The following is a 26,723-nucleotide window of genomic DNA, read 5'->3' as shown; positions in this document are numbered from 1 at the left end:
CAAACAAAAAATAATGCATATTTCGCTGAGTATGGTTTTATAAACCATAGTTTTCGCAATGTAGCTACCTGTACTCAGCGAAATATGCATTATTTTTTTGTTAATAGTAGGTACTAACCTAACTATTGTATTTTATTAATTAGAGTAGAGTTAGCCCTTGACTGGAATCTAGTCTGGTGGTACCTATGTGATGATGCAGTCTAAGATGATATCGGGCCAATTACCCCAAATCAGTTTCTACACGGCATCGTAATATCTCAAAGGCACGTCTCCGCCAGGAGACATTGCGACATGTAGCATACAAAATTACAAAAAGTTCTGATCCCTGCGCGTTTATTTGTATGTTATTATTAATTACTAAACAATGGTAGTAGTGATATATAATTTTATCAACAGCAAATAGTGTACAGTACACTTTGTCCGATTTATATTATCGGAATGATAAATAGTGAGTAGGTACCTACAGTTTACATTATATTACTCATTTGTCCATACCTACAGCTGATATAATATTTTACACTCCTCAAAAGCAGTTATTAAATACCTACCTATTTTTTTAATGACTTCTTTTGAAAACATTATTTTGTTTAGCTATATTAATATTATAAACTAGCTGTGCGGATTTGCATATTACGGGTCGCACCCTTCTGCTAGGTACATAGCTTACAGCCTTCCAAAAAAAACAGATACCTAACTATGATATTATATATATATATACATATATATAATTTCATAGTATATATATATAAAAGAGAAAGTGTGTGGGTATAGGCTCCGAAACGGCTGGACCGATTTCAATGAAACTTTCAGGGAATCTTTGACCTGGCGAGTAATCCTGTAAACTTTGGTGACGATCGGGGCACTCCAATTTTTGAATTGTCAAACTGTCAAATACAGCTTTTATTTACTATGATGATATTCTACTGTTGGGTGTACATAGTAGTACAGTACAGTAGTAGATAATGATCTTCACCCACTTGAGAAGAGAATAGAAGAGAATGTATACCGAGAGAGATAAATGATTTAATATATTATGAGACTTGAAATTAAAAATTTAATGACGCAATTTCTAGTTCGGCGAAGAGGGCTGGGTCCGCTAGTATTATATATTATATTACTAGCTGACCCCAGCGCCATCTGTCGGGCTGATTTGTGAATCTAAACCATCCAGGGTGCCACCCTCACGCCTCACGTACGCAGCCCCAGCCTGGTTTGCCCTCTGCTCGGCCCACCAAAAAGACCGGCTACAGGTTCAGCAGAATAAGTGCCTGCGCCTGATTGTAGGAGCTCCAAGGTACGTCAGAAATGACGTCATCCATCGAGACACCAGGACGCCTACCGTGGAGGTTTTCGTCCGCACAATCGCACGCCGCATGTTCGCTCACGCAGACTACGGGCCGTGCGAACACCTCCATGGAATAGCCCCAGCGCTGGACAGACCTATAACAGGGCGTCCACTACCTCGAGAGCTTCTCCAATCCCTCCTCTCCCCCGCCAGCGCGACAACGCGGAGGCACAAATGGTGACATCGATGACTCAAGGCCCATCGGAATTAATAACATCCCCGCGCGCGCCGACGACGACTTCGCTGACAGTGACGCTGACATTTCACGGACACGACAAACCAACAGGCCCAAAGCCAATGATGGCGGGCCCTAGCCCCTAGACAGGGGCTAAAACAACAAATACCAGGGCAGCATAGCTGCCCTGCGAATATGACCCGGGTAAGGAGGCGTTGCCTCGAGGCCCGTACCCCCGACCGGCCTATTGGCCGCTTGGAGATGACCCACACGCACCCAAACGCATACCGAAAAATACATTCAAATCGGTCCAGCCGTCTAGGAGTTCAGTGACATACACACGCACACAAGAAATATATATATAAATAGATAAAAAGTAAGTACAAGTATAAATGATAGGGATCCAACTTCGTTCAACATATTTAAACAAAAACAACTGAGGTGTGGGCGAATAACATATATGTTCTGTTCTTGCTCCTAAAGCTGCTCCACCACTATTAGGACCTTCTCCCATTTTGCCTTAAGCCAAAATATGTTCAATGTACAGAATTCAATCCGTTTCAGTTTTATTATAAGTATAGGTGTTAACTTGCATCTCCCGCACCGGTTTTGATGATAATTTGGTATTTTTAAATGGTGATAGACATAGGATACTTTTTATCCCGGACAGAATTCCAGTTGGACTTTGTAAAATAGCGTTGGTTGCATATGCACGGTTTCACATCTAAACCGATACTAGCAAAAGTTTGCACAGGTGATAACTTGTATTTGATGACCTCAGAGACCCGTGGTCAGCGGGAATTTGGGAATTTAAATTTCTGAATTTTCTCTGATCTTGTCTGGCGGGATTCTTCGGCCGTGGCTACTACGGTCACTACTAGGGTAGTTAGCGTCAAAGCCGTGCCGTTAATCGATTTAGCATTTCCGGTGCGATGCCACGTATGAACTAAAAATCGTCTAGGGGTATTAGTAAAACCAGGCAGAAATTGGCGCTTGAAAGGTGTCGCTAGAAGAGAAGATTGTATTCATCAGATACAATTAAATTAATTTCAACTCTGCAAAAGCTTAATTTTTCTAAGAAATTTTATAAACTATTTTCATATAACCACGTTGAAGTTAAACTTATTAGTGTTTTAAGTAAATTATGAGAAAATAAATAAATTAAATTGCTGTAATTCCTAAATTAGTTCAATTGCTGTACTGCTACTTAAAATAGACCATGACAACGTGCTTCCGATAGCCACGGGTAAAAGTTAGTGACAAATTTAATACGCCAATTAAAATAGAGTGTAACTTTTTTATCAATAAAACAACATGGCATCTCAGTGAAAATTTTGCATTTCGTAACGACGGCCCGCGTGTTTCTATTTCTGAGTTCAATGGAAGCCACGGGTTTGTTATGCTAACTTCCTTCCCGAACTCGTGTTCGATTCAAGTCCTCCGTGCAAGAGCGTGCGTCCTCCAACCGCACGGGTTCGTAACGCAAAATATTTTTTTTGAAACACGTGTCCAAAAGCCTGTTAGTTTTATTTCTTAAGTGAAAATTCTTTAGAATCTCGATTCGAACTCGATGAAACTGAAATGCGTCACGATGAAGAAATAATCACATAAATGTATGGGACAGAATAATATAGAATACATTATAAATGTTGTTTCCAATTTTAGTTACCATGGAAACTGAATAATATTACGTATGAATGAATACACTTTTATCGTACACCAAGGAAAAAGGTAGTTATAAAAATATAAGGTACAAATATAAACATACTGGAGTAGGGTGGCAATTTTGTGGCAATATCGCTACATAGCGATTTCTTTTAGGCGACCGAAGGTATAAAAGGAAAAATATAGATATGAGTTAGGTGTTGCAATAAATAAATAATGTAATATTTTACATTAAAACATTACATGATTTTTATGCTTGGTAAAAAATAATTAACTTATATTTGTTATGGTAAGAGTATTATTGAGATGAATATAGCGATATTCATCTCAATGTCTCTTAGGCTATCAGAATTGAGAAGTTTCACTTCTGAGTGTGTGAATTGCACAGGTTTTGTTTTATTTTATTTTAGTTTTCACTTTTACTTTATGTGCTTATGTTTCATTTAACCAGCATCAACAAGGCATCAGCCAACGGGGCATTAAAAACAACAGGGATGTTATAATTTACGTTTTGACATACAGATGACAGAATATCAATAAATCAAGCATCAGGCGTAAAGACACACTCACATTACTCTGTTTTTTATACATTGGTCCTTCAGAAGCGTAATACTATTTTGTTTAGTCGGATAGCATGTTTTTATTAGATAAATGTTAAATATGGAGGCTTAATTTAAAATTTTGCTGGTTTTCCAAATGTTTTTTTTTAATAATATTTTAAAAAGATTAAGAATTATTTGTTCTTTTGCCTTTGTTTTTTAAAGATAAAAGCGAGTGTATTTATTGGTACACCGTTTCACGCAGCAACGTTCGCATTTGAACCTTTTTATTGGCACGACACATCATAGACTTAAGCTTAGCTTACTCCGTATGTAAGTCTGTTTGTGTTGTTCTGGTAAATAAACAAATTCTGTTCTATTCTATTCATTTATTTTAGTATGGAAGTAGGGAACACTATACACGAATAACTCGCATGGGTGATGCCGCTAATGTATTTTTATTCGTGTATCCATGTTTTACGGAGCAAGGATCACATGTATTATGATAGGGTAAAAGTAAAGAACCGTACGTGTATATATTGCGAAGCGGCGAGCTCAGACAGGAACTAATAACTACATATATCTATTAGTATGCAAAAAAAGTTTCCATATGTTAGTGTTCACTATAATCAAAAATTGGTAAAGTTTACACAACATCACATTTCTACTTTTTTGTTTCCGCCCCGAGTACTATATAGATACTGCTGTAGAGATAATGGGAATTATATATTACACTTAGCATAAGTATAGCCATATTATGAATTAACTGTTTTATTAGTCAACTACGTATCACGACGAGTTCCTGGTTCGAACCAAAAATTGTTAAGTATTGGGTTTTATATTAAGAAATTCTCAGAGCTAGTCCGGAATTAGGTAATCCAGCCTTTACACAGTTTTTTTCTATTCCCGTTCCTTGAAAAGTACGTCAAGCCAATGATAATCGTTAAAGACCGACGATGCTCTTAAAATATCTCGATATACAATCGTCTTTATCTAAACTTTCTAAAACAATCTTTTTTTAAATCATTTTGATATATGCACCGTCGCTATGCATCTGTTATAAATTTAACGGACCTATACACCAGCAATTATCTTTAGCGGCCCGTCAGAAATGATAAACACTTGTTGGCACGTGGTGGGACGTTTACACGAACAGTCCTTTAAAGCACTTAACGGGCCGCTAAAGTAACAAACATTGATTGGTGAAATCGGCCCTAAGGCAATTTTTTTAGTTAAAATACTTACTTATATAACTTAAGTTCGCAACGTGATTCGCCTCTTCGAAGCTGTTTGAATGCTCAGATGCTGGTAGCAACATCGTTCGGAAAGTGGGTATTGGGTAGTAACCTAAAAAAAATATCACTAATGCTAGATTTAGATAAATGATTATAATTTTAGATAACGTATAATCAGTTAACATATTAAAGTTTAAAAAAATTTACGATCTTAACTTGACTTGACATCACATTTATATGTTGACGCACGGTTTGAGTTATTGTTTGAAATTATTTAGGACTTTCTCATTTTTTGTTCCCATAACACGCTGTATCCCCGTGTGACCTTAAATGCTCTGGTTGTCACCGCGTATATTTATATGAAGCTTTTGTTAAGTTTTGTTTCCAAGCATTGATGGATTGGATGGAAAAATTTTTGGATCATGTAACCTTTCCTAATTGAAAAGTAGATTCGATTTTAAAAACCGACAACAGCTACCAAAAATTTGCTTAGATATTTGTAGTCTCGGCTTAACTCAGCTAACATGAATACAATTTTCCATCAGTTTTTTTCGCTTTGAAATTAAACTAGTAAAAAAAAATATTTTTATATGTATGTGGCGACCAAAATAAATTCTCGCGTCAAGCGTACTCCATTTTCGCGCCGTTTTCACAACACACCGTGTTGAACAGCAGGCCGATTCTGTATCTCGGTTGACACCAAATTTAGCTACTAGCCACCGTGGAAATTTGCGACCAAATAAGCTGTTAAATCTATATTATGCTTTCGAAAACCTAAGTTTCCAACTGAGTTCATTTCAACTCGGTTAGCGGATACTTTATCTGTCTGTGCCTGTTTGAAATATTCAAATAACCGTTTTTTACTTCATGTATATGAACAAAATTGTAAAAAATGTTTTTTACAATTTTTTGTCTGTCTGTCTGTCTGTTTGATCTGGCTAATCTCTGAAATGGCTGGATCGATTTTGACGGGAGTTTTATTGGCAGGAAGCTGATGTAGTAAAGAGTCATTTAGGCTACGTTTATTTTAGAAAAAATATTTTACATCATCGTGAGATGAAAAAAACAAAAGTTCTATTTAAAAAATACACCCGATTTTTTAACAAGAATACACAATTTAAAAACCTGATTTGAAAACAAATACAAACGCGGACGAAGTCGTGGGCAATAGCTACTGTTTAATAAAAATTTCGGCGTTACTTGATGGAAACTTTCACAGTGGCTAGGTAAATTTGGTGTTAAACTGAGATACAGAATCGCACTACAGCAGTAATCAGGGAGCTTTTTATTACTAAGTGACTAGCCTTATGGGAGTATTAAGGGATTGTAGAACATAAACCTCATTCGACAACAACGTGCAAGAGAAGCTATAGTTTAATTAATAATAATAATTTAAAACTAATGACTGACGATTTTGTCGTGTGAGTCAATTACAGCCAATAAACAAAGAATATATATATATATATATATAATTACATTTTTTTTAATTATATACAGCCTAGTATCGAGAAAAATATTATTATTCTCACACTCTCTATTATTACAATAATATATTTTTAACTTATTATTTAGCTAACAGTATGAGATAAGTATATTTATTATTATGTATATTATATGCTAATGTTAAGAATCTAAACACTCTAACAGTACGTACGTACGTACGTATCCTCAATATTGCAACTGGTAGATAAAAAAATATATCTGATATATATTTCACACTGGCAACACTATACTTACATTAACGATGAATGCAGTCCAATTAAATATAAATTACATAGCCTGACTTTACAAAAATATTAACTAATACAACGGTGACAATTCGGTAGTAAATCTCTGAATTTACATTTATAAAATTAGTATTATCCTTTTCAGAATATTCTTTGCAGAAAAAGCACTAGGTTTCAATTTAGCGTGCCTACAACTAGAGTAGCACAAATATTAATTGTAAAATGTAAATATAGTTGCTGACACAAAACTTGCTGATATATTTGATTCTATCAGTCGCCATAATTGTTCGGATAGGTATATTTGTTTTAATGTGGCAGTACCTTGAATTCATACAATCATATGCATTTTAAAAACTTTCAACAAACTTGGCACCTATTGGTGGCATTTGAGAGTTCGCTGATATAAATCATCATTCAATCACTATCCAATAATGATTTAACACGTGTTTATATATTAATTGATTTTTATTGTCTTAACTAGAAATTTAGCAGATCCTATAATTTTACACTGATAACACTTGATAATGTGTCACATTACATACGTTTACGGTAAGCTTTTTATAGAAATTTAAACCTTATATCTATACCATAAGCTTTATAATAGATGTTCATATAAATATAAAATATCAATATACAGCTGTATAACGTAGAGTATCCAGCTTTTCACGTTCAGTATACGTGTATAGCTCATTGATTATAATTTTCGATTTCGTTAGAAAAACTATTTTTTTGTGTGCCCGATTGTCATTTCTATTGTAATTTCTATTCAATAAATAATCCAGAACTTAAATGACATCTTTTGATAAAAAAACAATGGAATTTTACGAACTCTGATTTGACAGACCGCCATTTTGAATGAAGACAAAATAATGCCACACTTATATAGAGAGTGCCCCGACTCAAGCTTATGTTTAAGACCTTAATGAATTATTTATAAATAACTTCCCATTGAATTACAATTTTAACACAACTGTTCTAAAAAAATCTTTAAATTTTTTATTGTATAATGGTGACAATTCAATAATACATAAATCCTACACTAAATTGACAGGTCTAAGATCTGTCAATTTAGACAACAACTGTTATCCTTTGACTATGGAGGGTAGAGGTAAGGAGAGTCATCTTATATGGGAGAAAAGTTGAAAAAGTGTCCAGTTGTATGCGCTAAATAACAGTTCAAAAATCCTCCACAATAGCGCTGGTGGATGCACAGGGTATGGTATGAATGTAGCAATCGTAGATGAATTGAAGTATGCCGAGTTAAAAAATTTAATGTCATTATCGACTAAAGTAGTTAATTATTGAGAATTTCAACAACTTACATTGTACAAAATATTGTGGTAAATATAACCTTACTTCCTTGTTTATTTTTCAAGCCTACTCTAACAATATTTATATTTGGCGCTTCTTTTAAGAGTTACCTTGATGCAAATGTGGCGCCATCCTAATTTAATACATTTTGACGACACTTTTTCATATACACAGATGATCCTCCTTACCTCTACCCTCCATACCTTTGACACAATGTACGTAGGAGACAGCTGACAATAGTGTAGGATTCATGTACAACCGCCGATTACTGAAACGCTTTTTAATTTTTGAGAACTATGATAATTAAATATCCTAAGACGTGTCTATTTTAAGTTTTAACATCTTGCGTTATTTAAGTGTGAAAAAAGCGTTTCAGTTTACGGGAAAAAGATTTTATGTTTTATAATTTTCCGTTACCGTAATACTAAGGTCACATATGTATTATAAAATATTCATATTTGTGCCTAAGAATTCCTATAATGTAGAATGAATTTGAGCATAGCAAACAATGTAGCCCAAGAGACAGGGGCAAAGATTTGATTCAGATCGTATGCAAAAAAAATGTGCATCGATTACTTGCACTTTGATGATTTTTTTCTTTTTTAAAAATCCGATCTTTGTCTTGTCCTTGGCCTGTCTCTATAATAGTGTGGTTTAAGTGTAATTCAATGTGAAAAACAATCGCCAAAACACACATCAAGAAATTTAATCTTGCGCTGTTCGTTGTGTTTAACTGGTTGTTTTAACTCGTTTCAACATGGGCTCTTAAGCTAAGATCTATAGTGTGACTTCGCTCACACCTAAGAAACAGTTAAAATAAGACAAAACGTGTCAGACAAAAATAGGTCTCTTTTTAACAGTAACTTTGACAAAAGTCAATGCTCGCTCTATAGATATTAACCTTAAACTACGTTGGTAACATTTATTATTATCATTGACAAATGTTTTGGCGAAACTAGAGTCGCAATAAATGATAGCAAGTCAACTATTTTTTTTTTATTCACACTCGTGGCGAAGTATAAATGCGATTTTTCGAAAGTAAGTTCAAAAATTCGCGGTTCTTACAAATATACCAATCTATTCAACAGACTATTTTTTTTTATTTCTAATAATTTATATTTAAGGGAATCTCAAACGGGGAATGCAAAAACTATTTGTCTATTTTATATTTTCAAACCTAAGTACATACATACCAATACGTCACTACTAAGAAAGAGTGTCGTTAACCGCTTTAGGCCCATTGTGTTGAAACGCTTAGAGACCAAAGATGATCGTACTATTTAAGTGCACTTACAGACGCAGCGACATTTACTACGTACATCGTATACAGGAAGCTTGGGAATGAATTGCTTGTAGTGTGGACTGATTTAAAAAATGCCAGGCTGTTTTTGTTTTGGGCTTCTAGACTAGCGGGTATCTTAATTAAAACTTTTTTTCACAAGATTTCCTACATATGCTGTAGGATCATAATCAGAATCTTGAAGCCATTAGTGTCTGTTGAGCGAAGGAATATTAAATTTTTTATCCCTCATGCTGCTCTTTTGGCATCGTAATGTAGTATTTATTGTTTTCAAATTGCAATTTCTTAGGCGGCAATTGTGGGTGAAATTTCAAGGTCACGTTAGGCGCACGTCTTGAAATTAAAAAAATAGAAACGTAGAGAGGCGAAGAAAGAGAGCTACATATTGTATTTCTTAAACAAATTGCGTCAATTTTCAGTGTCGACTCCCCGAGAGCCCCAAATCTGCTATTATAATTGTGTCCTGTGGTTGATCTATTAAAGTTCTTTTCGCTCGGTTACAATTAATATATTAAGAAAACAAAAATAAGTGCACTGCTGACGACGTAAGTTACTCATAATATTTTAAAAGTAACGTTTCTTTGTTAATGTTTTTTATCTCCATACAAAATAAGCGATTAGTTGACAGCTGTCGCTATTAAATCATGCGTTTTGTATGAAGTCGACGAGTTGCCAACTTGTTTGAAGAGTTAGTGAATAGGACAGAAAACCTCGGTCTTCAGTCTACCTCAATGAGCTCCTACAGCGCTTCGACACTCGATGTACAACCATGAAGCTTGAAAGGTCATTAAAATATATTCTGAACACAGGAATCGCGATCTAGTATGCATGGAGATAAGGTGTTATTTAGAATGCACGTATCCAGCAAATGTTGTAGGAGCGGTATTTGTCAAGATCAAAGGAGCGCAACTTCTATACTTATTTAATTCTATGACTACCGTCGCTGTATCTGTAAGCACGAATTTCCTAAAATTCAGCACATACGGTGCACCATTGTATTTGCTTTTGATAGTTTGACATCTATTTTTGTAACTGTGACATAATTATGTTAACTGAATTCGGTATCAGGTTGAGTAATTTTTGTCGCAGCGTCAAAAATCAACAATGGAGTCGGCGATGTGACATCTTTAGGGCCCACGATGTATCTAAAATTTATTACACGTCTATGGAACCCTTCATGAATTACGTGAGATGATTTCTTTTAATTGGACCCCCTCCCATTTTGAGTTAAATATAAAATCTAAACTACCTACTCCAATTTTACGTAAGATATATTCATATTTGAGTATTCTTTTAATCGCGACCGATTGGCGCTACAAAGTGTTTTAGAAATCCAAAGTGCTTCGGTGGTAAGTTTACACGGATTTATTTTTGCTTATCCACACAGAACCAACGAAAATCTCTTTGGCGCTCGTTGGTAAGGTATGAATGAAACTGACGACATTTACGTAGTTCATGTTCTCTCGGAAATACAAAGCCTCCCCCGAAAACCTCTTCACGTAACAAATGAATGATCCCTAACAAAATAGCTGTTTATTTATGGTAGTGTGCTGTCGAGACCGCGCCTCGTATGTGTGTGTGTGTGAGCGACTCGTATGTGTGTGTATGTGAGCGACTCGCGCGCTCGTCGGGTTAACGCGCACTACCTGACTTACTATGCGAGATGAGCCATTGAAGAGTAATGTCGATGTTGTCCTTCTCTTTGCACGAGATCGAGTAACAGCAAATCTCGCGATCTTGGATAGCTGATAGGTTCCTGGAAGAGAAAAGTACTGGGTAAGCTGAAGATCGGAGTGTTGATCATCATCGTCATCATCATATTAACCCATTAGCGGCCCACTACAGCCAATGGTCTCCTGCCACAATGAGAACGGGTTAAGGCCGTAGTCCACCACGCTGGCCTACTCGGATTGCTATGGACTTCAAAACACCTTTTAGAACACTAAGGAGAACTCTCAGGTATGCAGATTTCCTCACGGTGTTTTCCTTCACAGTTGAAGTCAGTGATATCTTAATTGCTAATAACGCACGTAACTTATAAAAGTACACAACATAGATGAACACAGGAATCGCGATCTAGTACGCATGGAGTTAAGGTGCCATTTAGAATGCACGTATCCAGCAAATATTGTAGGAGCGGTATTTGTCAAGATCACAGGAGCGCAACTTCTATACTAATTCAATTCTGTGACCCTACCGTCGCTGTGCTATGTGGGATTGTGAAGTGAAGTGGAAGTCCTACCACTGGGCTGTTTGTCCAACAGACTGTGGAAAACTTTCCGTGACGTGTATATCGTGTCCAACAGAACTGAAGAGATTGTTCCGTTTTGAGCATAGAAAACAATGTAGGCCAAGAGACAGTGGCAAAGATTTGATTCAGATCGTATACAAAAAAAATGTGCATCGATTACTTTGCACTTTAATGATTTTTTTCTTTTTTAAAAGTCGATCTTTATCTTCCAAAGGCCTCTGTATCTATACTAGTGTGGTTGAAATGTAATTCAATGTGAAAAATAATCGCCAAAACGCACATCAAGTAATTTAATCTTGCGCTGTTCGTAGTGTTTAACTGGTAGTTTTATCTCGTTTCAACATGGGCTCTTAAGCTAAAGTGTGCTTCGACTTTGCTCACACCTAAGAAACAGTTAAAAAAAGACAAAAATAAGTCTCTTCTTAACAGTAACTTTGAAATCAATGCTCGCTCTATAGATATTAACCTTAAACTACTTAACTAAACGTGTCTAAGAGAACTGAAGAGATTGTTCCGTGACAGTCGACTTACAAGAAATGGTCATAAATTAGTGACATCTGCATATCGTCTGAGAAACGTGCAGAAGTCATTTGTGGGATTGAGTATACGCTTTTATAATATGATTCCTAAGGTAATTCCTAATTTTTGGACCTACCAATGCATAAGTTTAAATGTGTTAAAACACATTTATTATACAATTGATGAGTTTCTTAATGACAAGGTTGCTTGGAAGCATCCGGCTCCGCTTTCATCTCTCACAAGATAGAAAAAATTAATGTTAAAATGTAAAATGTAAATTTTTGATGTTGGAAAAGAGCAACTGCCGAGTTTCTTGCCGGCATCTTCTCGGTAGAATCTGCCTTCCGAACCGGTGGTGGAGTCACTACACACGGACAGACTTGACGTTTCAAAAGTGCTTGTATTAGGCCTACCTGAAATAAATTAATTTTGAATTGTTTAGGTAAAGAAGTTACGTGATGCTTGCAGCATGAAGGCCATCGCTAGCTACTACATAAAAACACTGTTCCTATGGAAAGTGCAAAGGACCAAAGGAAGGTTTTTTTTTGTGACGTCACTCGTGGTCTCCCAATACTTACATGCGCTCGATGAGGCCGTGCTCGTCAAGCGCGTGCGGCAAATCGCGCTTGTTGCCCAACACCAACACCGGGATGCCCGTGAGCTGCTGCTTGTCCAACAGACTGTGCAACTCGTTCCGGGACGCCTCAATCTTGTCCGGGTCCGCAGCATCTACCATGTATCTGGGAGCAGAAATTGGAGAGAACCACATTGCCGTTAGCTGCACCACCTCATCTTCATCACCATCACGCTGGGACTCAGAACCCTCAAAAGTGAAAGGAGATCTCATTGAAACTCATAAAATATTGATTAAGCACTACATCATTCCAAATTTTGAGGAGATATTTTCAATAAAGTAAAAAAATAAAAAATTTTAAGTGTTTGTAAGTAAACCTAATAAATAAAATAAAATAAAATAAAATAAATAAACAGTAACCCCGGATTAAGGAGATTTGGTCTCAAATTTGGATTTCAGCAGGCATCGTCTAATCCTTCCAAGCACTTTATCAGCAATAGAATTAAATAAATGTAGAATGCCTCGCCCGAAGATGTAGTGAATGCAATAATAAATAAATAAATAAATTAATGATATCAAGCAGACGGCAGGCATACTATGGTCAAGGAAAGCTCAGAACCGGCACACATGGAAACACCTGGAGGAGGCCTATGAGACAGGAGACGCGGTGATTACTATTAACTAAAGTGCGAGATATTAGTGTTAATAATCCTAATTAAATATTTTCTAACGACAATGTGAGATGGTGATAACAAAAAGAACACCCGGCTAAGTTTGTTGAGGGCTTCTTCTTAGACCAGGGCGCGTTTGGAACCCTGGTAGCTTTAGTTTTAAGTTTACGATTGTAGTCATCGCCATCACTACTCACTTCTATGTATGTACACATTTTGTTTATAATCAACGCATCAAAAGTGCCATCTATGTGCCTATTTGAATAAACAAATATTTGACTTTAACTTTGACTTTAATTTAAATTTACATAATGTACATACTGTATATCAGCAATAAAGGCTTTATTTATTATTTTAGTATGCCTTGCCTGAAGATGTAGTGACTGCAGTATCAATGAATCAGTTTAAGAATAGACCGGACAAACATCAAAAACAAAAAGAGCACAAGAAATGATATAGACGCATCAGCGAAAGCTGTTTTGTCTATTATATAATAATAATAATTATACTAATAATCATATCAACCCATTACTGGCCCAATACAGGGCACGGGCCTCCTCCTACAATGAGGATGGGTTAATTCTGTGGTAACATACTCGTAGGTGTAATAAGTGTGGATATGTACAAAAATAAGTTAGATGATACAACTTACACAATAGCGTTGACACCTCTGCAATACCTTTCCCACATTGAACGGAATCTGGGCTGACCACCGATATCCCATACCTAAAAGCAATATCAAATTTAACACAATTTTGAATCGAATAGCTATAAAAACAAAGTATGTTTTAGGCATTAGGTGACTGCAGAATTTATTGTAACTCTCCCACTAACAGACCCATGACTAGTCAATCAAGGTCAAATACATAAACAAAAGCCTGGCTATTAATCCCAGGATGCAAGTACTCTTATACAACAGGCTATATTTACGTGAAACCTCTCAGTTCTATTCTCTATTATTGTGTGTCAATCTCTTAACATTTGAAATAATTCAAAATTCATTCATTTATTTCAAGTAGGCTTACTTTTATAAGCATTTTTAAAACTTCGAGTCACTCTGTTTGTAGTGACTCTACCACCAGTTCGAAGGCAGATTCTACAGAGGAGAGCCGGCATGAAACTCAGCAGGTTTGGGATTGATTTCATGTAAAATAATCATGTTTGTTTTTTTTTTATAGTATTAATTGAAATACCAAGCAGATGGCCTACCTAATGGTAAAATGGTAAGTGGAAAACCGACGCCTTTAAAAAGAGTAACACTTTGCAGGACCTGAAATAAACTCCTACAACATGCTGCCTTGGTTCCGTCAACCTGAATAGGTGTTAACTCATGTGCCTGTAATTACATAAGCACCCACACCCTTCAGACAGGTACACAGCTTTGAAACAATGCTACTAAGCAATAGATATATTAGAAAAGAGCAACTGCTACACATCTTGCTAACTTCTTCCCAGTAGAATAGTAGTCACTGTTTGTACATAGATAAAACAAGATGTTTCAAAAGAGCATAAGTAATGACAGGCTGTAAATGGTCATTGTCTTCACAGCAGAATTTGCATTCCAAATCAGTCGCTCCAAATAGACATGAATAGAAATGTTTAAAACAAAGGACATAAATAATAGCAGGCAATATAAATATAGGAATTGGAGGGGTGTTGAGGCAAAGGACCATCTAGGGTTCAGTGGACCGTAGTTGAGGGTGTTATGAGAGTTGTAAGAGTTCAGAGTAGGAAAGAATTAGCTTTTGGCGGCCTCAAATGGAGAAATTTACTTGACCATGTCAAGGCCTACCCAGGGCTGTAGAGCTTTGGTGATGATGATGATGAATATAAATATGACCTCCTAATATACTTCAATGACTGTGCATCAAGGCTAGAAGAATAACTCATTACAATGTTCATTCAGTCAGGTCAACTTTCATACTACACAAAGTAGAATGACTTTTAAAATGAATCATTTTTTAATGAAACCAGAAACTGCTGATTTTCTTGTGCCGGTAGGGATCAACCTACCAAAAATACTAGTGTAAAATAAAAACTTACTTTGATTGTGACATTGCCTTTGGTAATTTTACGCATGTTGAATCCAACCGTGGGGATCATATCTTCACTGAACTGGCCGGACTGAAATATAATGATTTTATTTTAATAATTCACACACAACATGAAATATTAAAAACTAAACAACTTTACAATTTTGATATTGCTTGAAGGCCATCTACATTATAAGAGTTTTCTGAATATCTACAAAAAAGGTTTTCAGGTAATTTTTGATATGGGTGACAACGTTAGCAGTTAAAAGTAGTTAAAAAGGACATTACTGTGGGAAATAAAGTTGACGCAACCAAATAATTAAATAGATAGAATAGAAATAGAAAATATTTATTAGAAAAACTCAGTACAATAAATCTTTGGAATCCTGACCCCTAAACTAGGTAATCCTGTATCTTGGGGGCCAGATTGCTTCCAACACCCATGTCTATTGTCTAAAACCCTATTTACTATGAGAAAGGAATTATTAGTCTGGTGATGTTTATGATATATGCATAGCAAAATCTGGCAGGCAACTTAATGTCCGTTGCATACCAAATTTTAAAGCATATTAAGAAGTTACTGTTTAGATGGAAATACATTATATTGTACATACTATTAGGTAAGTTTGTAGTTTTACAACTCCTCAATTATAATACCTTAAAATCAATAAAATAGCTTTAGAAATTTATCTCACTTTTATGAAACCATACTACTAGCAAAACTTTCTTTCGTTCACCCTTCTTTAAAATCTAACTTACATGGACAGATATAAACAAAAGACTTGATAAAGACAAATAAACTGAGTCATTAACAAATAATTAGAACAAAAAATACACATATAAATTTAATTTTCCTTTTACAGAATACTAGAACGAGGTAGAGTAATTTTAAGGAAATAGGAATAAATTATTTAAGGAACTACGGAAAGAGATGTCTTTCAGATTGTTTTCAGTTAAAGTTTAATACATACGGCTATGACGTTAACGAAAGTTGTTTTTCCTGAATACTGTAGTCCAACCAATGTTAACTCCATTTCTTCCTTCCAGAATAAGCTTTTAATCCAATCTAGGATCCGATTGATCAAAGCTAACATTTTAATTGCGTTAATAAATATTTGTTTCAGAAGAAAGTCAAATTAAAATACGCCTTTCGGAAAAATCGCTGGTGCTAACAATTTGACAGTCACCGGTTGCGTTTATCAACTGAATTTCATGTTTAAAAATTTAAGTTGTATCAGGTCTAAGCAATTTTAATAGCTATATTTTATAATATAACTTAACTAAAACATAAATTTATTACAAGAAATGCATAATTATGAACAACTTTGAAACATAATGATATTGTATTACTTTCTTATATTTCTAAACGCACAGGCACACAGTAGACTTCATAGTTTAATGTGGCATAGACAAATCGACTGCCATTGTATTACTCAGTCTACGACTGCCATAAATATTATTATTGCCAGAAAATCAATCTTCACCAATATATTATGGAGGAAAAAGAAGACATTAAACAATCGATAAAATGAATTCACTGTTAATAGGACTAACATAATCCTAAAAATAAAGGATAATCCTTTAGCTTAAGTTCACCTATGATGTCTTTCTTTTTGATGCTTTACGTAATAAACTTTCTTTGTCTAAGTCACGGCAAATTCTATCAATCTCCTATAGATTGTTGATTTCTGTATCTGAAACTGGCTATTTATTAGGACAACCAGGTAAGACAAGATAGTGCTAGCAATTTTTTTGGTCACGTGACTCTTGCGCTGTCAGTCAATCACGTGGCACGAAATTCGTGCTAGCCCTGCTGAGGATTTTACATATTATTCTACTGTAGCATAGTGAAAGCACGTTATAGTAAATAGACAGGTACATGTTTCAATCATTTAGTATTTAACTTATATGCCTTTTATTACATTAATGAAAATCCAAAAAAAAAATAAAGTTTTTTGTTTGGATTTAATTGTCTAATAGACAAAAACTTTATTTAAATATTTATTTATTTTAATATAGACAATTCAAGGGTTCTAATCGCGACACTGCTGGAATGGTGTCATAATGAGAAATCTTGTATAATAGCAGACTTGGGGCCCTGTTGTACAGTACGTGTCGAGTATTGGAAGTAGCCTGCGACGCCACGTTCACCTTTTTACGTGAGCCGTTGCGGCGGTTTACTATTACTAATTTACTAGAATCTTCTTAGTTTATGCGCTTGAGGGAGAGGGTACTGTGTTGAGTTTGACTTCAGATATTAGCAACGGAGAAGGCAGGGCTTTTTATCTCTCATCGTCACCATTATGCAAGAAGGGTTTACGTGTAGTTAACCTGGCCGCCGCCGCTGGCTCAGTGGGGATCGTCTATTCCGTCCGGTTTTACTAGATTGGTGGATTTCACACGCCATTGAGAACATTATGGAGAAATCTGAATATTGAATTGATAAAATTAAAAACGCACCTTACTCAGATAACTTAGAGATCGAACTCGGTCTCCCCGAAAGGGAAGGTAAAATTTAAATCACTATCACTTATCCTTATTAAATTCCTTAAATTCCTTTTATTCAATTCATTCCTTAAATTTAAGTTAAGTATCATTTTTTCTACTGTGGGATGGGCCGGTAATGGATTGACATGATGATGATGATGTTTTTTCCACTAAAATAAGTCTTTGACTGAAACCTTACCTCCACACCAAATGGTGGAAAGTGATGTAGTCTAAGATGGTAGTGGACTAACCCGTTAGGGGTATGGCAGTCACGTTAAACTTGAGTCAGTTTCTGCGTGCGTCGCATGGAAACGCTTTAACGCATTTGGCGGCAAGTCTTTGTCGGGTGGTCAAATGCCGGTACTTCCTACCAGAAAACAATCACTAGTCCTCAACCAGAGCAGATGGATCGCAGGATAGAACAAGTGATAACATCAATACATAGTCAGGAAGGGCTCAAGTTGCTGTGCCTACAGAACAGCCCGTGTCTATCACTCCTGAAGAAGTTCCTACAACCAGTTCTGTTAAGAAGGTTTAATAGTTAAAAGAGATGTTAGACCTCCTTCAAATCTCATGGATTATTTAACAGGCAAAAATTAATGATATTTTAACGTAAGTAAGGTCATAGCTTGTAAGAATAATTAAAACATTGTAAACAGTTATGTTAATAAACAAACTTGAATTGTATAATTTGTAAATAATAAAAAGGGAGATGATGAGAGATAGATATAACTATCTATGTTATGAATGTACTCTATGATTATGTTTGAGTGATAGCTGCTAAAGCCAAAAATAGCGGAGCTGCTAATAACACGGGCCTGTAGCTATTTTTTTCTAGCCCTTGCTGTTGAGTCTTGCGACAACCGCGATTTTCTAGTACCGTAGTGAGATTCGTACTGGCCTACAACTTTGATGCCACCTGCACGGCTACCATAGAGTGGAGGTAAAAATTATATCCTTCCGTATAAAAATGTTTCCACCTGCAAAAGTACGGTAACAGGGAATAGTTTACCTTCGTTCATTATTACACTATATTAGTTCCACCAGTATGCCTGCTCGGAGAGTTGATAAAACGGGGGTGTAGATAAAATGTTGTACTTTTCCGAGGAGTAAAATGTCTCCAGCTAACATGGGCAGGAGACATTTTTCTCCCTGGGGAAAGTATACTATTTTAGTTTCTCCTACAACTTTATCAACTCTCTGAGCAATGGCGCACAAGCGGAAATATATCCAAATGCCATCCATATGCCGTAGAAATACCGCCGTCACACGTACCTACTGGAAGGGAATGTGCCAGAAACACGAGGTAATAAATACAAAAAAAAAAGAAAATGTTCTACCCTAATAGGTATCCGATGGACCTCCCCTGCTGACTCTTAAGGTCTTAAGGTATATGGCGCATATGGCGATACTCTCAGACACCTTTAGCTTTTTTTTAATACTACGACAATTCACACATCGCCATCTAGCCCCACAGTAAGCGTAGCTTGTATTATGGATACTTAGATGACTGATGAATATTTTTATGAATAATATACATAAATACTTATAATAAACATATAAACACGAGACACTGAAAAACATTCATATTCATCACATAAATATTTTCCAGTTGTGGGAATCGAACCCACAGCCTTGGACACAGGAGAGCAGGGTCGCTACCCACTGCGCCAATCGGCCGTCATCAAACCACCACCCAACAAGCTGTTTAATCCAATTTTTCCATTCAGAAACCTAAGTTTCCAACTGAGCTTATTTCAACTCGGTTGAAAGATAAAATCACGGAATATATAATAACGGTTTGGGCAACAACTTTCCACAGTGGCTACCCAAATATTTGTAAACTGAGATACACAGAATAGCCCTGCAGTCGTTCACTGTTAAAAACTCTTGAAAAAGTTAGGGAAACGTGGGCAGGACGTATACTTGAACGCTGGTAAGGACGCAAGTCGTGACGGTGTGGCCTTCGCTTTAGCTGTTGTGTTATTTCTTTGCCCGGATGTCGAGAAGGTCTGTTGTGCCTCAAAGAGTTACGTGAGAGGGGCGGAGTCACGTGTAAACTCTACGCACGTGTCAGGAAGTGTGGGGACTTGTGTCAAAGAACAACAAATTTGCAGATACGATACTAAAGACATGCTTACTTCTACTGCTAAACAGCATTGTTGCAAACACATAGGCGGCACGTTGCAGGACGTGTTCCTCGCATGCTCGGCGAAGTATTGCTCTGTGTATAGGCGACGGTTTTCTACCTTCCATCAGGACTAAGGAGATGGCCCATCTGCTGCAAAGACAGTCCACAGAAACCAACCAACAAACCAATTGTTGGTTGGTTTCTGTGGAATTAAGAAAATAATGTAACCAAAGCTAATGAAGTCGCAGCTAGTTGGCCAATACTAAATTAATAGTTCAAGAACACTAAAAACACGCTTGGTATAAAAACACCAAACTAATTTCCACCTTTGAGTTAAGTTTATTTATAAAAGCGTAATTTTTAGTTTTTCTTAAAGTAGTATTTTTATTATAGCATTGCAAATTGGTATTTAGATAAGGGTTGGAAATAAAAATTAACATCATTCCTGCCTTATCGAGTAATGATATAAATTATAAGGCATAAATGAACAAAAATCTTATTTTGCTAATTTAAAATTAGTGTATTAGTTTAGTAGATAGTGTCAGTCGACATCAAAGCAGCCAACCTTTGGATCACTATTGGATTCTTGGTGATAAGGTCGCTATTTCTGCACCTTGCGACCCCAACGTCCATCGGTTCTCCGAGCTGTGTCCCGCCCATTGCTACTTTAGCTTCGCGACTCGTTGAGCTATGTTGGTATCTCTGTTTCTTCTACGGAGCTCTTTATTTCGGTTTCTTTCACGTAGAGATACCCCTAGCATAGGGCTCTCCATCGCAAGCTGTGTGTGTGTGTACTCTGTGCCTTCTTACCATACCATAAGTAATTTTTTGGAGCCATAAGTCATCACTCGCAGCACGCACTGTTTGAAGACTTCTTATAATAAGATATTTTGGGCGAGAAAAAAAGTCTTGTTGCAAATAAATGAAGTGAAGACCCTCCGCAACTATCAATCGATTTATTAGTGGACGACCGTAGCATTTTATTTACGATCCTATAATGGCAGAAATATTTGGATCGAAACTGGTAAAAACCAATGAGTTACCTTATTGGTTTTTACCAGTTTCGAAGCACTTACTGTTTTAAGTAACGCCTAATCAATCTAAGAAGATTCCTAGGCATACCTTGCACCTTTTTGTATGGAAATAAGTTATTAAAAAAAACGAATTTATCATCTGTCAAGTGCCAGTTTACGAGTCTCCTAAACTTTACGATCAGCCGAATCGATGTCGTAACTTAAGACCGCGCCTAACTTCGTAAGACATCATATAAGAGTTCGTGAAACATTTTTTTTCCCTACGAATCACCTAATTCCTAGGCATCCGAATAAGGTGCTTTCTAGGTTTAGTAAAAAGCTTTTTATGACAGAGTTCGTTTGGGAAAGCTATAATGCCATGCTTATTTCTCCTTCAGCATTTGTGTGTTCCAGGCTCAAGGGCGTGGCTTCCGGTTTAAAAGTAATATGGGTAGGAGACATTTTGTGTTGGTGTTTATCATCTCCTACCACTGACGTAATATAAAATACGTCAGTGTCCTACATATTTATACACTCTCCGAGAACGGGTGCAATAACTAAGCATGTAAAGCTACCTCGGCCTGGAATTAGGTGATGTTGACAAAACGCAGCAGACACATCTCAATGTGTCAAGTAGGGTTACTGACGCACAACTATTTCGGAGAACTAGTTTCTAAACTAGATCTTAAACTACCTCATTCGCGTACACGTTTAGCATATTAAGTGGACTGGACACGGGTAAAATAGCGTTGCGCAAATTTTCACGCGATTTGAATAAAGTTTAATTTAAGTAGTTGTCTACAGTTCTCTAGCTCGGTCTTTTGATAGAACACAAAATCCGAAGTACAGAATTTGTGACTATAAAACGATTGTGAGCGAGCGAATCTTGTACTAAGGCTATTGAGCTTTCTTGAGCTCGTCCTGCACAGTGTCTTCGGCGGCGACGACGGTCCTGATTTCTGATGTCATCTGGACGTAGACCCTTACCACGGTCACGAAGGAGTTCGGACTAAACAATGATTAGTCCAAAAGTCCACCAACAGTCAAATTAACGTCGAGCAGAGCAGATCGGAGTCCTCGCAGGAGACACCTCGGGTCGTCGTCTCCCACATTCTCGCGCACGCCCCATTCCCCCGTAGACGCCGTAGCAACCCATCAGATGGTTAGCTCGTCCTGCGAAGTACTACGTCCGTGCCGCGCCGTGCTTACTTCTGCAACTATAAAAAACACCACAATAAAAGCTACCAAAGGCTATTTAAATCAAATCAATCAAATCAAATACACTTTATTGTACATCAAATAAAAAGCATTAAAACAAAAAAAAACAATTAAAATAAAGAAAGAAAAGGTACAATAGGCGGCCTCATCGCTTAAAAGCGATCTCTACCAAGCAACCTACCAAAGTACATGAAGTTAAGAAGAAGTGTTATTTAAGTAATAATAAGAATTCCGAAGATGTTATACCTAACAAGAAGCTATCTGATTTATCCATGGGCGCCACGCTGTCTTAATGGCCAGGAATAATTTGCTCTACGAAAATACTGACCCGTAATTTTCCATATTATTATTAACAAATTATTCCTATTTAGCTGGTTTAAAAAAAATCGTAAAACCACCTTTCTTTTATAAATAAAAAAGACACAATACACATATCGCGTTTAAAGTCGAAAGAAATGTTATTTTCAACCGTAATTTTTTGGACATAAAATATTATCCTTATTCCTTACACAACTTCGGTTCCAAAACACTATTTTGTAGATAAACCTTGGTTTATACAGCATTATTTGGTCGCATAGTTTAGGACATATTAAATAACGGGACGTAACGTTTTACCCGTAAACTGTTTTTACGCGGCATCATGACTATACACCACGGAAGCCTATCTACTGAACTGATCAGAAATAATTAATAACCCATATTGCCCCTGTCAAAGATCAAGCCCGTGACCTCCAGTTTAAAGACCGCTCACATTTTTAGGAAAAAACCTACAAACACATACCTATTTCATTACTTGCAAGAGGCAATACCCAATTAACTTGTATAGGTAAATAAGCCACTTTAGGTTTCCTGGTGTCCTGGTGTTTCTTAAATCATGCTAATGTCTGTAAAATTATAGTACCCATCCTGATGAACCACGCCATTGCATTTATTGCGGCTTATTTTAAAACAATCATATCTCCTAAGATAGGTATGTACATTCAAAAAACAGCAGGTTAGATCACAAAAATAAGACCTAGTCCAGCTGAGCAGCGGACTTCTACAGTTCATCGGTTGAGACTAGCGTAGGTGTAAAGAACTGGTATGTATAATAATAAAAAGATAACTAATTATTTTCTTTAATCGGCGTTACTTAAAAACATGCCTCGTTGGCAGCCCTGCACAGTGCACATTCCTACACCCGTGCCATATTTTGACGGCGTAATCACATGACTAGGCTAGCCGGCCGGCGATGTAGTCCGCGAGCTCAGAATCACCGCGATCGTCTCACAGCGCTGACGTTGCTGTTATCTGCGTACAAAAAACAACAAACATAAAAAAACAAACAATCTTTGAACTATGACTTGAGAAAGCATTAAGTTCTCTTAACTCTGCAGTGTTTTGTTTTGTTTTGTGCAACAGTTTTAATTTTGTGCCCATACGGGAACAATGTGACATTTAATTAGTTATCGGAATAAAGGTAATTATTTTTAGTGATAGTGGTGACAAAGTGTTTACTGGATTTTTATTTTTCTATTTGTGATTTTGAATTCGAATATGGAAACACGCAATTATTGGGAGGATAATTCACATCCCGTGAAATATAACAAGTGAGTGAAACATCTGTTGTTTATATTATTAATTTTAATTGGGTCACTATAGGTTATATCAGTATCAAGGGAATTTTTCAACGCTTGCGTACCTTTTTTATGAATGAGTTGTAGTCGGTACATTTAAAATAGCACGTGTGTTTATTTGACAAACAACTTCGTAACACCAGTTATGGAAAATTTTTAAGAGGATTTCATAAGTAAACAGCGCTGGTAAGCAGTGTTTGATCGTAGAAATGGGACGTATTAAAATCCAAATAGTCGATACGTATTCTCAATTCCACCTTGACAATGCTTTTAGACTTGAAAGTCGTGCATAATTCTTGGAATTTTCAGTAAGCAAGTAGGCAGTCCTCTGTGCATAACAGCTGTTTATATATTTTGTTCTATGTTTTAAAAAATCGACCATCTATAAATTTGGCATTTCGGGACTTGCTCAACTCAAAGATTCTCGTTTGTCTCGTTCTCTATTTATGATGAGATGTTATGGAAGATTAAAATATGTTACTAACCGAAACGTAGGTTAATTTGTACGCTTCGAACTTCAATAATTTACTTGGTAGGTACTTAGCTACCGGTAAACTTTACTGCGTAAAATCCTTGAGGATCAAACACTTAGAAAGCTGGTTTCAAGGGCAATAATCACTTGTTTACCGATGTCGACCTTGGAGCAGTCCTTTCTGGATAACAGCAGTTTATTATTGTTCTATGTGATAGCAAAATCGACTATCTATGAGTTTTACACTTCGGGATTTACTCAACTGAAAGATTCTTGAACTTGTTAGTAATTCTATTTATAACTAGCTGTTGTCCACGACTTCGTCCGCGTTTGTTTTCATTTTCAAATCAGGTTTTTAAGTTGTGTATTCTTGTAAAAAAAATCGGGTGTAGTTTTTAAATAGAACTTTTCCAATTAGGTTATAAAATATTACATGTAGGTAGTAAAAATTTCAATATTACAAACAGACGTTCCAATTTTATGATATGTACAGATGAGATGCTGAGGAACATTAAAATATGTTACTATGACACACTGTAATGTAGCTTCGTTTTAATTATAATTAAGTAGGTACCTGCCATGTAAAATTAACCTTGAAGATAAAACCTAAAATCCTTGAAGATCAGTTAGAACGCTGGTTTGGGGTTCAGGGACAATAATAACTTGTTAACTGATTTCGGCCCCGGACAACGATATTTGACCTTGAACTAGGCCGGGTTCCCCAAAAGTTGGCACATTTCAGAGAAGGGTGCGCATACTTAAAAAAACGCAGACACGTCAGACTTACTCAAACGAGTAAAACCTGTTTTGATACTTGAATTTTTCAGTTGCAGCAACTGCGTTTTAGATGGTACAGTTAATATAAAAAAAAACTTGAATAATAAGCTCAGCCCCTATGTCCCTAAGCCGGCCATTGCGTTTTTGAAGTCGGCCCTTACGTTATTGAATGGAGTCTGGCGGACATCAAACGATTCTAGCTCCTTGGTAGACGCACGATTATCTTGGATCATGCAAATATGATTAACAAACCAGAACTAATCTTGGCCAACATAGTATCGAATGCAATTTCTTGCAAATTGCTTTCATGTTAGTATAGATATCTTCAGCGATATCCCAGTGTTAAGCTTAAGTTAAGAAATAGGTAATTAATTAAGTAATTTTATTTCCACAATATTTTTGTTTTTTTTTTCGTTTTTCTTTTCTAAGTAATTTATATTTCTTTATATTATTTGAATTTTTGGTTTTTAGCTGTTTGCAGCAGCCTTATGTACCAAGCGGATTTGAATGCTATGCTCGCATCGAGAAGGCACAATTGTATACACATGCCAAACAGTGGCGTGCACAGGGTATGCATAAAGCAGGCACATGGCATAAAATGGAAAAATTCCCCTCCAATACGGGTTATATAAAATAATTTGGGTATGCAGTGCTTTTGTGAAAGTATGAATTGCACGCCACTGATGACAAATAGTGCTATAATTTGTATAAGAGTAAGCAGTTGATTGTCAGTTTTGTGAACTAAATTAAAAAAAAAAAAACATTTAAATGACCGAATGAGATGGAGCCTCAACAACTCAAGTATTATTCAATTCAATTCCATTTCTTCATTTGCAGATTGAGTTACATAGTTTGTGGGTACAATAGTATTAATACTACTACAATCGCCATCGATTGGCATGCAATTTTTGATTTCTTAAAAACTGTCTTTACAATGCTCATTAAATAAAATACATAACAAGTATTAAATCAAATAATAATAAAAATACAACAAATCTATTTATAAAAATATGTCAAAGTTCTATAACATGTCACATAAATATTCTTTTATAGCATAACATCGTTTTTATTAAGAGTAGATGTGTAGATGAACCTGAGTGGACTTGAATAAAAAAATACCGACCTAGTTCGAGTCCGAATCGCGTACGAAAGGTCCATACCATGTATAAAAACGGCAAAAAAAAAAACATGTCGGCTGTATGAGAGTCCCTTGAATGTTTAATTTGATATTTGTTGTTATAGCGGCAACAAAAATACATCATCTGTGAAAATTTCAACTGTCTAAATATCACGGTAAATGAGATACAGCCTGGTGCCAGACGGAGAGACAGACAGACGCACGGACAGCGGAGTCTTAGTATAGGGAGCAATTAAAAGTAGGGTTTTGACTTTTGCCCTTGGTTATTATAACATTTGCTTCAAGAAGAGAGGGAATAGATAACCAGACCAAAATGCTATTTACAGTCGTGTATAACATTTATATTTATGCGAAAAAAACATCTTTCTGCCCCAGAGGCTTCTTCATTTGTAGCTTAATCCGATTATTCAAACAATCGCGCTAATGAGGTCGTCAGGGTCGTGTTGTGTTGTGCAAGTGTTTCAGACAGATGACCTAAAAATGAAAAAAAAAAAATAGTTTTATTTAGGACCTATTGGAAATCACT

The 26,723-nt window shown here is 36.1% G+C and overlaps 2 protein-coding genes across 5 annotated transcripts in view; one reads left to right on the top strand and one right to left on the bottom strand.

Annotated features, from left to right (window-relative positions):
• Positions 1-9,425: 9,425 nt before the first annotated feature.
• Positions 9,426-16,529, bottom strand: LOC120625611 (ADP-ribosylation factor-like protein 8). 2 transcript variants are annotated; one of them, XR_005658820.1, is made up of 6 exons: positions 16,317-16,529; positions 15,356-15,436; positions 13,965-14,038; positions 12,646-12,807; positions 10,470-11,053; positions 9,426-10,422 (listed from the first exon to the last, which is right to left on the bottom strand). XR_005658820.1 is itself a non-coding variant. In XM_039892683.1 (5 exons), the coding sequence occupies exons 1-5, from the start codon at positions 16,437-16,439 to the stop codon at positions 10,930-10,932; spliced, it is 564 nt and encodes a 187-aa protein (XP_039748617.1). In that variant the 5' UTR covers positions 16,440-16,529; the 3' UTR covers positions 9,426-10,929. The 2 variants fall into 2 exon arrangements, 1 of the variants encoding a protein (XP_039748617.1); XM_039892683.1 differs by having other exon boundaries at positions 9,426-11,053.
• Positions 16,530-23,387: 6,858 nt separating this feature from the next.
• LOC120625663 (transcription factor cwo) overlaps positions 23,388-26,723 on the top strand; it is a 39,780-nt gene continuing 36,444 nt past the window's right edge. Inside the window, exon 1 of one of the 3 annotated variants that reach the window (XM_039892779.1) lies at positions 23,388-23,783. In XM_039892779.1, coding sequence (XP_039748713.1) covers positions 23,731-23,783 — 53 coding nt within the window. In that variant the 5' untranslated portion in view covers positions 23,388-23,730. The remainder of the gene's footprint in view (positions 23,784-26,723) is intronic. The other 2 variants (XM_039892780.1, XM_039892781.1) reach the window with 2 other exon arrangements.

The sequence above is a fragment of the Pararge aegeria genome, chromosome 8, assembly GCF_905163445.1.
Source record: "Pararge aegeria chromosome 8, ilParAegt1.1, whole genome shotgun sequence".
Lineage (NCBI taxonomy): Eukaryota > Metazoa > Arthropoda > Insecta > Lepidoptera > Nymphalidae > Pararge > Pararge aegeria.
Note: the sequence above shows the minus strand (reverse complement) of the source record. Positions and strands in the feature narration are given on the sequence as shown.